Below are 15,397 nucleotides of genomic sequence, written 5' to 3' on the forward strand. Positions count from 1 at the left end.
AGAAAAACCACTACACATGTAGTGTCCAAGGTCAGAATACCATCCGAAATAGACCGAATGGGAGTACAGGCAAGAGAAGCCAAAAGAGAGGAAAAATGGGTTGACAACCCATCATGTCGTCATGCACTAGAACAAGACTAGATAAGAGTCCAGAATTACATGTACAACGTGAGTACTTGCGAGTTAGTATTTGCAAATCCAACTCATAGTCCAGGAACCGGACATAGCTAAGTCCGTCGAAGAACCGTGGCCGTGAACTGATCTGCCGCTGTCCGTGCAGGGCTCGCGTCCACTGGCAACAGATAGAAACGCCGAAAGGTAGATGCTGATGACCAATCGGCTTGGTGCAAGATATCCGCTAAGGATACCCCACCGGCATGCGCGGCCGATGTAGCAGCCCCACGCAACGAATGGGCTGAGAATATCGCTGTGTCCACTCCGGCCGCAGTCATACCATCCTTTATCCACCTGGCTATAGAGGACGATGTCACCGGCTTGAAAGGCTGCCGCAGGCTGAGGAAAATCTGCGGATGAGCAGTCTGACGGTGAGGAGCTGTGCGCCTGACATACTCCTGGAAGCAGCTTGATACGCACAAGTGTGGCGTGCTGTCGAAGACAGGCCACACCACGGTGGGAAGGGACGCATCCCCTCGGCAACCAGGCCGACGCTGCTTAGGCATGGAGGCATACGTCACACGGAGAGACCCATCACCCTCAGTAACATGGGAATGGAAATCCAAACGATGCAAATCAGAAGAGCGCTTGGCGCCAGTCAGCGCCATGAGCAGAGCCAGCTTTATTGAAAGCAGGCGTAGAGAGAGGGTAGAATTGTCACCCAGACCACCCATCCAACCCAAGACATCGGAAACTTTCCAAGTATGGGAATACCGGGGTTGTGGAGGACGCTGTTGGAAGACGCCACGCATAAGCCGAACCACCAGGGGATGTTGGCCAACTGGCGCACCATCTAAGCCTGGCAAAGTGGAGGACAGGGCAGAGCGATACACATTCAACGTGCGGTAACTTCGGCCCACGGCAAACATATCAGTTAGAAACTGCAATACTTGTGACACAGGCGGCTGAAAGGAATCAATCCGCCGTTCAGAACACCAACTGTGCCAAGCTGTCCATGCTGACGAATAGGCCGAGTTGGTGGAGTCCCGCCATGATCCCAGGATGAGGGCAATAGTGCCTGATGAAAGGCCTGCCGCCGCATAGGATCGGGAGAGATGAGCCAGCCGGCTAGTTGGAGATGACCGCCCAGCACCATGGGATGAGGTTGATCCAGCGGTGAGGTGAGGAGCGCTGGATGGCCCGGTAATAGAACTGGACATGCTACCAGAAGATGGAGCAGGAGCGGATACCATGGCTGCGCATCCCACACTGGTGCCACCAGCAACACTCTGCACCCCGGGGACTGGCGCACTTTGTGCAGAACCCTCGGCAAGAGAGCAAAGGGTGGAAACGCATACAGGCATTGATCGGCCCATGATATGGCAAGAGCATCCACATCCAGTGCTCCGGGTTGAGGCCCCCAGGACACAAAGCTGTCCAACTGGGCATTGGTCCGTGACGCAAACAGGTCGATCGCCGGCTGCACCTGGAAGTGTTGGCAAAGGCCCCGGAACACTACTGGATCGAGCATCCAGTCGCTCGAATCGCCCCCCTGACGGGACGGGGCATCGGCCGGGTTCTCCGCCGACGGTATGTACTCGGCTTGAACTGTGATGCCACGTTCCAGACACCACTCCCACACCTGGCAGGCCAGCTGGGACAAGTGCGGGGCATGTGTGCCGCCCATCTTGTTGAGGTAAGCCTGGCAAGTGGTATTGTCCACAAACAGGCGAACATGAAGCGGACGGTCCAACGCCACCCGGTGGAAGGCCTGAAGTGCCAGAAACGCCGCTGTCAACTCGAGGGCATTGATGTGCATGGAACGCTCTGCCCGAGTCCACCGGCCGCCCACCTGTTGATCCCTGCACACTGCTCCCCAGCCATCGAGGGACGCATCCGAGAACACCACCAGATTGCAGGGTGGGCGAACCAATGACTTCCCGTTCCAGTCGGACAGTCGCTCTTTCCACCACTGTAAATCCAGCCTGGCGTCGGGTGTCCACTGGACGGTCGCCTCGTAAGACTGGGACTCGCGAAGAGCTAGGATCTTGAGCTCCTGCAGATGCCGGTAACGGAGCGGCGCTGTTAGCAGACCCGGAGAAAGGGATGTCAAGCGCCCCAACAGACAGGCTAACGTGCGAACAGTCACCCGTGGCTGCAGCAGAAGCTTGGTGCACTCCTGGCGAAGCTTCCGGATCTTCTCCGGAGGCACCCGCATCTCCATGGCACGAGAGTCCACTTCGAAGCCCAAGAATGAGATGTTCTGGGCAGGAGTCAACACCGACTTCTTGAAGTTGATGAGAAATCCCAGTTGATGTAACAACTGAATTGCCCGGCGCAAGTGCTCCAGTGCTTCCGCCGCCGACGATGCCATAATCAGCAGGTCGTCCAGATAGATAATCAGGCGCACACCTTGGCTGCGCAGAATCGCCATCGGAACCTTCATGAGCTTGGTGAACACCCTTGGCGCGCTGCTCAGGCCGAAAGGCAAGCACTGAAATTGGAACAGCTGACCTGACCACCGAAATCGGAGCAGTCTCCTGAAATCGTGGTGGATTGGCACCACGAAGTAAGCATCCTTCAGGTCCAATTTCACCAGCCAGTCGTCGGGCTGAAGGAGATCGGGCAGCAGCTTCAATCCTTCCATCTTGAAGTGCTCGTAGCGCACGAACCCGTTCAGCGCTTTCAAATTCACCACGGGACGTTCCTTGCCGGAATCCTTCTTTGGAATGGTGAAAATCTGGCTGACGAATTGATGAGGACACTCCTGCACTCGAGTGACGGCCCCTTTCAGCATCAATTCGTCCACTTCGAGCCGCACAGCGAGCGCTCTGTCCTCCTCCAGAGATAATTCCCTGGGCTCCGTGCTTTGTGCGGGATCGGCCACGAGATCCAGCTTCAGGCCCCGCACCGCATCCAAGACCCACGGGTCGGACGTGATTGCCGACCAGGCTTGCACAAAATGCCTCAAACGCCCAGCGACCGGAATTTGGGGGAGCGGGGGCACGAGCGGAGCGCGCGCCAGCTCGTTGTGGGGTGGACTTGGATGGCCGCGAAGATGTACGTTGAGGTGGGAACGCGAACCATCCACCGGCAGGGTCATCAATGACCCTGACCGCGCCCCCGAAAGGGCCGATTGCCTCCACGCCCGTTTTTTGAACTGGCAGTGGCGGAAAAATGACCCTCTCGCCTATGGTTGTCATGGCGGGGAAATGAGCGGTGGCCCCCACGACGCCCACCAGCACTTGCTGGGTAATAATTATGGCCTCTGAAGTTGGAAGGCCGACTATCCTTGTATGCCGGCTTCGGCTTGGACGAGCCTGACGAGCGGCGAAAAGCGTCAATTTCTTGAGTCCGCTTCTTGTATTGTCTGGTAAAATCCTCGCCGAACAACAAGTTCCCAGACGGGGCCATTTCCCGGAGGAGGCTGGACGGGCACTTGTTGGGGAGCTGCCCCGTCAGTCTTTGCCGCCGCATGACCGAGATGCTATTAGCGGCATCACCCACCAAAGACACTGCGACCTGCAGGAGCTGCGTGATCTCCTTGGTTGGTCGCCCAGCATCCACTGCGGCCCAAGCCGCCGAAACGGGCGCAAACGCGGCACATACCCTAGTTTGCACTGCCGCCATGGCTTTATCGGTCTTCCGTCCAAAGCCCAGCGACGGGAGGTCGCGGACAAAATTATCTAGGCGAGGACACTGAGCCTCCTCCACCTCCGGAAATGGGCAGAGTTTTTTCAATTCTGCCTTCTGCTTGGAGGTGAGAGACCGCCGGGCGTTAGCCCGGAGGAATGCCGCAATATGCGCTGGTGGGTGCCAAGAGTCCTTTGCCCCTAAGCGCGACGGGTCAAATACCTCGTCTCCATGGTCACGGTCAGGTGAGGAGTCCGTCCCACTAGAGGAGAAATCCTCGCACGAGGAGCATGACCGACTACTAGATCCGGAGTCCGTGGATGAGGACCGGGAGCGTCGACGACGAGGAGAGATGGAAACTCTCCGCCTAGCTCCCCCGGTCAAGGCCCGGGAGTGGACGACATCGCCGGGTCCCGACCCGGACTCACTCGACGAACGACGACGTCGCCGTTGAGATCGATCCCCAGTCCCGGTTCCATGCCCTCGTACAGAGGGAGCCCTATTATGGGGTTCCGGTGAAGCCGTGGGGGATCGGTCACGATACCCCAAGCTCTGCGAGCGGGGCCTTATGCGGAAGTCCCGTTGAGGGCGCATGCGCGGACTGCCTGCTCGCGGCCTGGCCTTTTCCAGTCCCCGACGGTATTTTTGATGGGAAAATGGCGATCGAGAACGGGAACGACCGTGGCCGAACTCATTGTCGGAAACAAGGACGTTCAAACCTGGGGATTTGTCCCTAGCAAACCGTGCATGGCCACTGTAACCTACAGATTCGTCATCTGAGGCCCGGGGGCTCTCAGTGGCAACCCTGTGTGACTCAAGCCCTGAGGGTCTCGGAGGTGGTGTCTGCTGTGTGCCAATTTGTGAGCCGCCGGCAGTGGCGGAAGGACCTGTTTGTATACCGCCGGAGTGAGCGGGTGGACCATTTTGTATGCCGCTGGCAGAGGCGGATGGACCATTTTGTAATCCGCTGGTAGGGGCGGAGGGACCGACTTGTATTCCGCTGGTTGGGGCGGAGGGACCATTTTGTATCCCGCCGGTGGGGGCGGATGCAGCTTGTAAAGCCAAACGCACCTCAGGGTGAGCCAACAACGAAATAAAATCCGAAGGGTCCATCGTCGTGAAAGCTACGCTAAGGGAAACTGAATCACAAAAGGAAAAGACACGTCAAAGTCACCTACGAAGAGAGAGAAAAACTTGCAAACCACTCTTTACTTGCAGAGAAAACAAGGCCAATGGAGGCAGGCAGTGGCACAGGGGTTATCCAGGGCAGTGGTTGCTATGGTGTTTGGCGTTAAAAAATTCTGGTATTTCTAGCGGGTTTGCAGAGAAAACGAAGGGGCCACTACAGTGTTACATGAAGCGGAGCCTCTGCAGTGCAATTGGCAACATGCATGTCATGCATGCATAGGAAAGAGGATCACGAGGGGAAAAGGTCTTTTTATTATTATTATTAAATTTTGAATACGGCAGTCCCACAAGCCTAGGGCCTTTTACAGGTCTTCTGCATGTAGCTTTTCATTCTGTATGTGATTATTGTGAGGTTTTGTGTGAAATTTTAATTTTCGGCTTTACACCGTATCATACGCATTGATGTGCAAGCCTTTTCTTGCAGAAAATGGCACTATCATGTTCTTCTGCGGGGATACATGTGAGTGTAGTGGTGGACAGTGGTGATACTTTTTTTATAAGGAGGTCATTCTGTGCATGTTGCTGTAGCAGAATTTCATTATTATTATTATTATTACGAAGTAGTGGTTGCGACTTCGGCGATGATTTGTAAGAAATGGTTTGCTCCCCACACCGGAGCTCGCGCTATTCCGCCGACTTTACTTGACACTTGACTGACTCACGACTGCCATCCAGAGCACACGAGAAGTCCATCGAACCTTCGACTCGGCAAACCTGCAAGAAAGCACCACTCCCTGCTCAATACACAGTGTTTCGGGGAATTCACCCCTCATCAGTTGAGCTTGAGTAGGCTGAGGAAGATTGTGCCTGAAGAGCACCACTTATATAGTGCTCTCCAGGCACAAACATCACCAGGGATACAAACTTACAGAGACGCTCCGTTTCAAGCGCGACAAACACCTCGTGAACACCAGATAGCAGCGTGAGTCAGTGTCGCTCCTGGACGGTGAGACAGACGTCGAGGACCCTCGGTCATTCGCAACGCTGTCACCTCCAAACCAACTAGTCGCAAGCCCGCGCTGGGCACAACAGTACGAAGTAGTGGTTGCGACTTCGGCGATGATTTGTAAGAAATGGTTTGCTCCCCACACCGGAGCTCGCGCTATTCCGCCGACTTTACTTGACACTTGACTGACTCACGACTGCCATCCAGAGCACACGAGAAGTCCATCGAACCTTCGACTCGGCAAACCTGCAAGAAAGCACCACTCCCTGCTCAATACACAGTGTTTCGGGGAATTCACCCCTCATCAGTTGAGCTTGAGTAGGCTGAGGAAGATTGTGCCTGAAGAGCACCACTTATATAGTGCTCTCCAGGCACAAACATCACCAGGGATACAAACTTACAGAGACGCTCCGTTTCAAGCGCGACAAACACCTCGTGAACACCAGATAGCAGCGTGAGTCAGTGTCGCTCCTGGACGGTGAGACAGACGTCGAGGACCCTCGGTCATTCGCAACGCTGTCACCTCCAAACCAACTAGTCGCAAGCCCGCGCTGGGCACAACAGTACGAAGTAGTGGTTGCGACTTCGGCGATGATTTGTAAGAAATGGTTTGCTCCCCACACCGGAGCTCGCGCTATTCCGCCGACTTTACTTGACACTTGACTGACTCACGACTGCCATCCAGAGCACACGAGAAGTCCATCGAACCTTCGACTCGGCAAACCTGCAAGAAAGCACCACTCCCTGCTCAATACACAGTGTTTCGGGGAATTCACCCCTCATCAGTTGAGCTTGAGTAGGCTGAGGAAGATTGTGCCTGAAGAGCACCACTTATATAGTGCTCTCCAGGCACAAACATCACCAGGGATACAAACTTACAGAGACGCTCCGTTTCAAGCGCGACAAACACCTCGTGAACACCAGATAGCAGCGTGAGTCAGTGTCGCTCCTGGACGGTGAGACAGACGTCGAGGACCCTCGGTCATTCGCAACGCTGTCACCTCCAAACCAACTAGTCGCAAGCCCGCGCTGGGCACAACAGTACGAAGTAGTGGTTGCGACTTCGGCGATGATTTGTAAGAAATGGTTTGCTCCCCACACCGGAGCTCGCGCTATTCCGCCGACTTTACTTGACACTTGACTGACTCACGACTGCCATCCAGAGCACACGAGAAGTCCATCGAACCTTCGACTCGGCAAACCTGCAAGAAAGCACCACTCCCTGCTCAATACACAGTGTTTCGGGGAATTCACCCCTCATCAGTTGAGCTTGAGTAGGCTGAGGAAGATTGTGCCTGAAGAGCACCACTTATATAGTGCTCTCCAGGCACAAACATCACCAGGGATACAAACTTACAGAGACGCTCCGTTTCAAGCGCGACAAACACCTCGTGAACACCAGATAGCAGCGTGAGTCAGTGTCGCTCCTGGACGGTGAGACAGACGTCGAGGACCCTCGGTCATTCGCAACGCTGTCACCTCCAAACCAACTAGTCGCAAGCCCGCGCTGGGCACAACAGTACGAAGTAGTGGTTGCGACTTCGGCGATGATTTGTAAGAAATGGTTTGCTCCCCACACCGGAGCTCGCGCTATTCCGCCGACTTTACTTGACACTTGACTGACTCACGACTGCCATCCAGAGCACACGAGAAGTCCATCGAACCTTCGACTCGGCAAACCTGCAAGAAAGCACCACTCCCTGCTCAATACACAGTGTTTCGGGGAATTCACCCCTCATCAGTTGAGCTTGAGTAGGCTGAGGAAGATTGTGCCTGAAGAGCACCACTTATATAGTGCTCTCCAGGCACAAACATCACCAGGGATACAAACTTACAGAGACGCTCCGTTTCAAGCGCGACAAACACCTCGTGAACACCAGATAGCAGCGTGAGTCAGTGTCGCTCCTGGACGGTGAGACAGACGTCGAGGACCCTCGGTCATTCGCAACGCTGTCACCTCCAAACCAACTAGTCGCAAGCCCGCGCTGGGCACAACAGTACGAAGTAGTGGTTGCGACTTCGGCGATGATTTGTAAGAAATGGTTTGCTCCCCACACCGGAGCTCGCGCTATTCCGCCGACTTTACTTGACACTTGACTGACTCACGACTGCCATCCAGAGCACACGAGAAGTCCATCGAACCTTCGACTCGGCAAACCTGCAAGAAAGCACCACTCCCTGCTCAATACACAGTGTTTCGGGGAATTCACCCCTCATCAGTTGAGCTTGAGTAGGCTGAGGAAGATTGTGCCTGAAGAGCACCACTTATATAGTGCTCTCCAGGCACAAACATCACCAGGGATACAAACTTACAGAGACGCTCCGTTTCAAGCGCGACAAACACCTCGTGAACACCAGATAGCAGCGTGAGTCAGTGTCGCTCCTGGACGGTGAGACAGACGTCGAGGACCCTCGGTCATTCGCAACGCTGTCACCTCCAAACCAACTAGTCGCAAGCCCGCGCTGGGCACAACAGTACGAAGTAGTGGTTGCGACTTCGGCGATGATTTGTAAGAAATGGTTTGCTCCCCACACCGGAGCTCGCGCTATTCCGCCGACTTTACTTGACACTTGACTGACTCACGACTGCCATCCAGAGCACACGAGAAGTCCATCGAACCTTCGACTCGGCAAACCTGCAAGAAAGCACCACTCCCTGCTCAATACACAGTGTTTCGGGGAATTCACCCCTCATCAGTTGAGCTTGAGTAGGCTGAGGAAGATTGTGCCTGAAGAGCACCACTTATATAGTGCTCTCCAGGCACAAACATCACCAGGGATACAAACTTACAGAGACGCTCCGTTTCAAGCGCGACAAACACCTCGTGAACACCAGATAGCAGCGTGAGTCAGTGTCGCTCCTGGACGGTGAGACAGACGTCGAGGACCCTCGGTCATTCGCAACGCTGTCACCTCCAAACCAACTAGTCGCAAGCCCGCGCTGGGCACAACAGTACGAAGTAGTGGTTGCGACTTCGGCGATGATTTGTAAGAAATGGTTTGCTCCCCACACCGGAGCTCGCGCTATTCCGCCGACTTTACTTGACACTTGACTGACTCACGACTGCCATCCAGAGCACACGAGAAGTCCATCGAACCTTCGACTCGGCAAACCTGCAAGAAAGCACCACTCCCTGCTCAATACACAGTGTTTCGGGGAATTCACCCCTTATCAGTTGAGCTTGAGTAGGCTGAGGAAGATTGTGCCTGAAGAGCACCACTTATATAGTGCTCTCCAGGCACAAACATCACCAGGGATACAAACTTACAGAGACGCTCCGTTTCAAGCGCGACAAACACCTCGTGAACACCAGATAGCAGCGTGAGTCAGTGTCGCTCCTGGACGGTGAGACAGACGTCGAGGACCCTCGGTCATTCGCAACGCTGTCACCTCCAGGAGCGACACTGACTCACGCTGCTATCTGGTGTTCACGAGGTGTTTGTCGCGCTTGAAACGGAGCGTCTCTGTAAGTTTGTATCCCTGGTGATGTTTGTGCCTGGAGAGCACTATATAAGTGGTGCTCTTCAGGCACAATCTTCCTCAGCCTACTCAAGCTCAACTGATGAGGGGTGAATTCCCCGAAACACTGTGTATTGAGCAGGGAGTGGTGCTTTCTTGCAGGTTTGCCGAGTCGAAGGTTCGATGGACTTCTCGTGTGCTCTGGATGGCAGTCGTGAGTCAGTCAAGTGTCAAGTAAAGTCGGCGGAATAGCGCGAGCTCCGGTGTGGGGAGCAAACCATTTATTATTATTATTATTATTTTATTTATTTTACTAGGGTGTTTCATGACTGTCATAAAATTGTCTTGCCTTTCAGATATTTCAGATTTCCCCACCCTCGATCAGATTTATTTGAGAAATGTAACAAGGTACTTGTCGCAGATGTTTTTGTTGATTCTGTGTTTATAATGGTTTATAATCATGGGTTATCGTGATAAGGTCATCCTGCATCATATTGCACTGAAATCGTAATCCTGTTGATGTCGATACAACTTTTGGAAGTAGTTCAATGACTTCAAACTGGTAGTCCACGATTTTCTAAAACAACACAAAGGAGGAACAATAAACATGTATTAAAATGTAAACAAATACATTGCTGAGTCCGACACCTCGTTCCAACAACTACACTGATCCTGAGGATAAAAGGGGATAGGCTTTGGTTGGAGGTACTGAGAGATAAACAAGGCACTCCATAATAATAAAATCTTACACATCTTTTGGTGAGTATGAATGATATCCAGTCGAACCTCTTTAGGACGAACACCAAGGGACCAATGGTATTTATTCTGTGAGTTTGTCTTAACCTATTTTATAACCAGTGAATACAATTATTTCTCCAATAGACATACGAATAGATTTCTTCTACAGCGAAAGATTCTAAGCCACACCAACTCATTGACTCGTCTCGTATGAAACAAATGAGTCACTAGAGAGGTTCTGCAAAACGAAAATGCGTAAAAAGGTTCGTTCATTGCCATGAAGTGCAAAACTTCGCAACTTTGGACGCGAAACTTGCAGGGAACGCGAAATGAACTGTCGTACTCGTAGGACATTTCGTGAGATCGGGTCATGGCGTACGTGCACTTGGCCCGCGCAAACTACGAAAATGTGCAGAACGCAGAGTTCGTGCAAAAATTCGTACACACTTTCGCAAGGACTGTCGAGAAACTTCGTTCGAATTTTCGTTTTGCAGAACCTTTCTACTGAACGTTTCTTTAACAACATGACGGCAACTGAAACAGCAACAGAGAATGTACAGCACATTCTTGCAGGTACTACAAACAGATTGCAGATCGTAATTCTTGCTTTGGCGGCACGAAACTTTATTTGGGGCAGTGCAATCTCGGCGGTACTCACAAATAATAAATCAAACAGCCCAGACTCAAGTAAAGAAATCCAATCATACAAGTACGAGATCTTCACGAGACGAGACTGCACCCATTGGCTTGTTTCGTATGAAGCAAACAAGTTTACTGAACCTCTCCACAATGGAGATTTTCCCTGATATGCGAATTTATTTTGCAAACTCGGTCAATGGGTCCTTGAACCTTTCCCTCCAGATTGGGAACTGCCAACGATAGTATGCCACTGACCAGTGCCTTACTTGTAACGTTCCAATGTACAATGAATATGAGTATTTCGACAACACATTTTAACATACCGGTAAGCCTTAAGCTGTGTTCACAACTGGCGCGTGTACGCTTGAAACCACGCGTTTGTGCGTATTTTTGCTGGCTTTTGGGGCGCCATGCGTACGGAAACGCGCCGAAATGGAACTTCCAACATGTTGGAATTTTCAGCGCGTATCAGGCGCGTATCAGCGTACATGCCAGTCACTTTGACTGGCGGGGTCAAAAAATTAGTACTCGAAGGTGTCGCACGCGCTAAATACGACTCGGATTGCTGTTTTTTGTGAAAGGCTGAGCGCGCGTTTGGGGGCGCATGAACCGCAAGCGTACCGCGTCCACGCGCCAGTTGTGAACACAGCTTTACCGTGAACTCGCGTTCTTCGTACACTGTAGACAAGGGCAAAGAGATAAAAATGGATCTAAATCCGAGTAAAATCAGCACACGTTTCCGTAAATGAAAGGGTGAGCATAAGCAAATGAATCGAAGGAAACCGGTCAACTCAGAGATCACCTGTCATCGAGTATTCCGTAAAAGGAGGCCTCGGCAGCGGAAAAGCTAAATTATTTAGAAAAGAGATCCTGTCAGCTTTTCCATTATTTATTGCATTCCGCCCAAGATCAGCACACTTTTCGTAAATGAAAGAGTGAACACAAGCAAATGAATCAAAGGGAACTGGTCAACTCACCTGTCAGTAATATTCCGCGAAAGGAGGTCTCAGCAGCGCCGAAACGAAATAAGCCAGGCCAGGAGTCGAAATATCCGAAACAGCTCATACAAGAAGCAGTTCCAAAGAAGGAAGTTCCTTGCGCATGCACATCCGAACACGGACTGCACTGCAACACAATGTCTGCCGTGCAGTGCACAGCACGCGGCTTCCACCCGTTGGTAGATCTAATACCGAGCACCTTACGTAGAGATTTACGTAGCCTAAGTGAAATACCGAGCACCTTACGTAGAAAGTTACGTAGCATAGCGGTGTCGTTTTTCTTGCCATGTGAACACAATAATAGAAAAGCTGACAGGATCGCTTTTCTAAATCTACACAACAAACACAAACCACTTGCGCACAGCAAACACAAAGTAAATCTACACAACAAACACAAACCACTTGCGCACAGCAAACACAAAGTAAATCTACACAACAAACACAAACCACTTGCGCACAGCAAACACAAAGTAAATCTACACAACAAACACAAACCACTTGCGCACAGCAAACACAAAGTAAATCTACACAAACTTATACGGTGAGCCAAGGAAGATATTTTACTCAATGCGAGCGGTGGGGCACAAGTTATGCGTTAGGGCCCGGTCACACAGGCACTCAAAAGTAGGGGATCCGCTGAAGCGACGCCGCAGGAGCGGAAAATACCATGGCAACTGCAAGAATTTTGCTACTCCTTCTTTTTCCCTCCCCTTACTTTTATTTATCGCCGTGGTTAGCAATCACCCACTCTCTTAACATTGGCCGGTGTTTCCACCGAGTCTTGAGATGTTGTAATAAATATATAAAATATATAAGAAGCAGAACTACGGCTTCAGCGGAAATTCAAATCCACTGCCTCCAACATTTTGGGAGCGAAACTCTCCCTTCAGCGGAAAACACCACGGTCTGCTGTATATGGACTTGCTACGAGAAATTTTGTACTCGTATGATGTCCATGCAACAAAAATATAGTATGTGCAAGATAGTCATTGACCTCGTCTATTCTCCGTACCGTATGCACCACAGTCCACTTTATTCTCATTAACCGCCGAAGGAGGAGTTTGCCCTGTTTGTGTGTGTGACCATACACACGTGGTTCCGCTGAAGCGACACCAGGCTCGCTGCCGCGGAACCTCGCCGCCGAAGCGGAACCCCAGTGCATATGTGACCGGGCCCTTAGCGTCCTCCAACAAAACCAGGTTCTGAACAGTCAGACATGCGCAAGGTAGCACCAGACTGACAAGGCATACTGAGACATTTCACGGCAAGGAAGTGAGCTTGAGCACTGATCTAACGCACAACTTGTGCCCCACCGTTTTCCGTGTTTCCGTTTAACACAAACTTATGACATAAAATCTACACTGTTGTACAAAAATAACTGAAGCAAAAGGCTGTGTACGTAGTACCTGTAACTGAAACGGTTTCATTCATTTCAGCGATCATCAGACAGCGGCATTTCGCATTCACTACTGCATTCTCTACGAGCGGACCTTTCGCCTCTGTTGTATGTGTATACTGCTCTGCACATTCGCACATTGAGCACTCTGCTTCGAGCTGCCTTGACACCGGCCTTGTTCGTGTCCTGCGCAGATAGTGATCTTTCCCAAATCCATTGAGGTGATCAGTCGCATGAAGAAGCCTCCAAGCCTGCCCAGAGTCTTGAGCAACATGACTGCAGCAGCCGCAGCCAACCTCACCACCAACTACACTGACGCTAACGTCAAATCGTTCCCATGCCGATCCCGTGGGTGTGTGTGTGGGGGGGGGGGGTTGCGTGCGTGTGTGGGTGGGGGGGGGGGGGGTTGCGTGCGTGTGTGTGTGTGGGGGGGGGGGGGGGGTTGCGTGCGTGTGTGTGTGTGGGGGGGGGGGTTGCGTGTGTGTGTGGGGGGGGGGGGGTTGCGTGTGTGTGGGGGGGGGGGGGGTTGTGTGTGTGTGGGGGGGGGGGGGTGCGTGCGTGTGTGTGTGGGGGGGGGGGGTGCATGCGTGTGTATGTGTGCATGTGTGTGCGTGAGTTAGTGCGTGCGCAGCGGAATTCCTAGAAGGCTAAGCATATCGCAAAGGACGAAACAGTACCGTCCGCAGATTGAGTAATTTGCAAATACAATGTGTTTCTGGTGGCCAACCGCTTTCCAAACTAATCTTGTTTGGCGCTTGCTGTCTTCTGTGTGGCGTAACGTTTTTTCACTGGCAGATATCTACCCGTACCGACCTCGGCACTGGAGACTTTCCTACTCATACTGGTTTATCTTGACCTTGATTCTACTGATGCTTGTTCCGTCCCTGTGCTATCTGTCGCGGTCGCGGAAAGTTCGTTACGTGTGGCGACGCCATCGAACCCACTCCGCCAGCCAATCCGGTGGTGAGTGCAGTGACCACATCAAATTTGATGCTGTGACGTGTGGCTTGTGCGGCTGTCGTGTTGGCCTGAAATGTGTCCATTTTTGGTGTCCTCCTCTCCTGCAAACTCTACCCGTTGTTCTGAGCTTGTCACGCTGTTCAGCACTTTGCCGTGTGTTTGTGTGACAGCTGTGACACTGTCAATTACTCAGCTACCGTGTTTTCCTAGGTTGAGTCTGAATGAGTGTGTGATTCGAATCTTTAGGAATGTTATGTTCAACTGAATTGTAAATATATATAATAATTCCATTGTCAATTAAGACTGTAGGGTCAAGAGAGAGGTCACTTGTTTCAACGAGCCGGACAATGCGGGAGTGGTATTCATCTCATGCGTACCATTGCGTTTGCCTGAAATGCCTCATCAACAGAGCTGACCTACCCAACCAAGGTGGCTTGCTCTCTTGGTGATGGTGCTTAGCAGTTAGCACCTTGTGCTGGCAGGAATGAATTTTCAACCTGCTGATGTAACGCTGATCTATTGTCATCTTGTACAAAACTGAGCTGTGGCATGCGCTATTCTTTCTGTCTTCCTGAACTGAACTGTCCTTCTTTCCTTCGTTTTGTTTCTCTGTTTTTGTTGTCTGGCCAATCTTGAGCAGGTTCCACATCCGGTTCGATACCGCCACCATTGTATGACAACCTGCAGAGCATTGAGTATCCACAGTCACCGCCGAGCACTCGCGCTACCACTACTAGCACAAGAGCAGGCACCGGTGCCACAGGCAGTACGGCTCAGAGCGGCGGTGGCGGCGGCGGGCGACGCCTGCTGACCCGCTCCAGCGTCTCAACAATAGCCAGCGGCGACGACATGGATAACATACCCTTGGCTGCTGCGGTGGACAGCACCCTGTGATGTACACATGCACCGTGCTGAACCAGTCCCGTTGGCCAGGCCATGCCTAGACCAACTCTGTGGACACCAGCATACGTTTACTGCTGAGGAAGTCCTGCGTATGAGTCATAATATTATGACAGGTAGGCATGACCTCCTCAGCAGCAAACACATGCTGGTGGCCACAGATTTGGTCCAGGCATGGCCTGGCGAACCAGACCGGTTATCACACACAAACTGCATGAAAGGCTAGGGTATGGCCGGACCAACCAAGAACTGCTGCTTCCGTGGATCTTGGCACACATGACACCGAGTATCCGTTGTTCCCACTGCCAGTCCAGTAACCCTCTACTCTCTGTTAGCCCGCCGTCAGACAGAACTCTGCAGGCGGCCACATGGCAATGTACTGATATATTCTTCCATTTTGCTGAGTGAAATCCAGAGGCCGTGAG

General features: G+C 52.1%; 1 protein-coding gene and 1 long non-coding RNA gene across 2 annotated transcripts; both read right to left on the bottom strand.

Moving 5' to 3' along the window:
- Window positions 1-1,048: 1,048 nt before the first annotated feature.
- On the bottom strand, window positions 1,049-3,217 carry LOC135826228 (uncharacterized). The gene has a single exon (XM_065338858.1). It carries the CDS (start codon window positions 3,215-3,217, stop codon window positions 1,049-1,051), a length of 2,169 nt encoding a protein of 722 aa, XP_065194930.1.
- A 6,448-nt stretch (window positions 3,218-9,665) lies between these two features.
- Window positions 9,666-12,030, bottom strand: LOC135826512 (uncharacterized). Its single transcript, XR_010555315.1, has 3 exons — window positions 11,696-12,030; window positions 11,374-11,396; window positions 9,666-9,918 (listed from the first exon to the last, which is right to left on the bottom strand). It is a non-coding gene; the product is annotated as an uncharacterized LOC135826512 (long non-coding RNA).
- Between the last annotated feature and the right edge of the window lie 3,367 nt (window positions 12,031-15,397).

Source organism: Sycon ciliatum, chromosome 10 (assembly GCF_964019385.1).
Source record: "Sycon ciliatum chromosome 10, ocSycCili1.1, whole genome shotgun sequence".
In the NCBI taxonomy this organism is placed as follows: domain Eukaryota; kingdom Metazoa; phylum Porifera; class Calcarea; order Leucosolenida; family Sycettidae; genus Sycon; species Sycon ciliatum.

Coding starts and splice junctions, on each gene's coding strand:
- LOC135826228 (XM_065338858.1), bottom strand. CDS start 3,217: ATGACCCTGCCGGTGGATGGTTCGCGTTCCCACCTCAACGTACATCTT.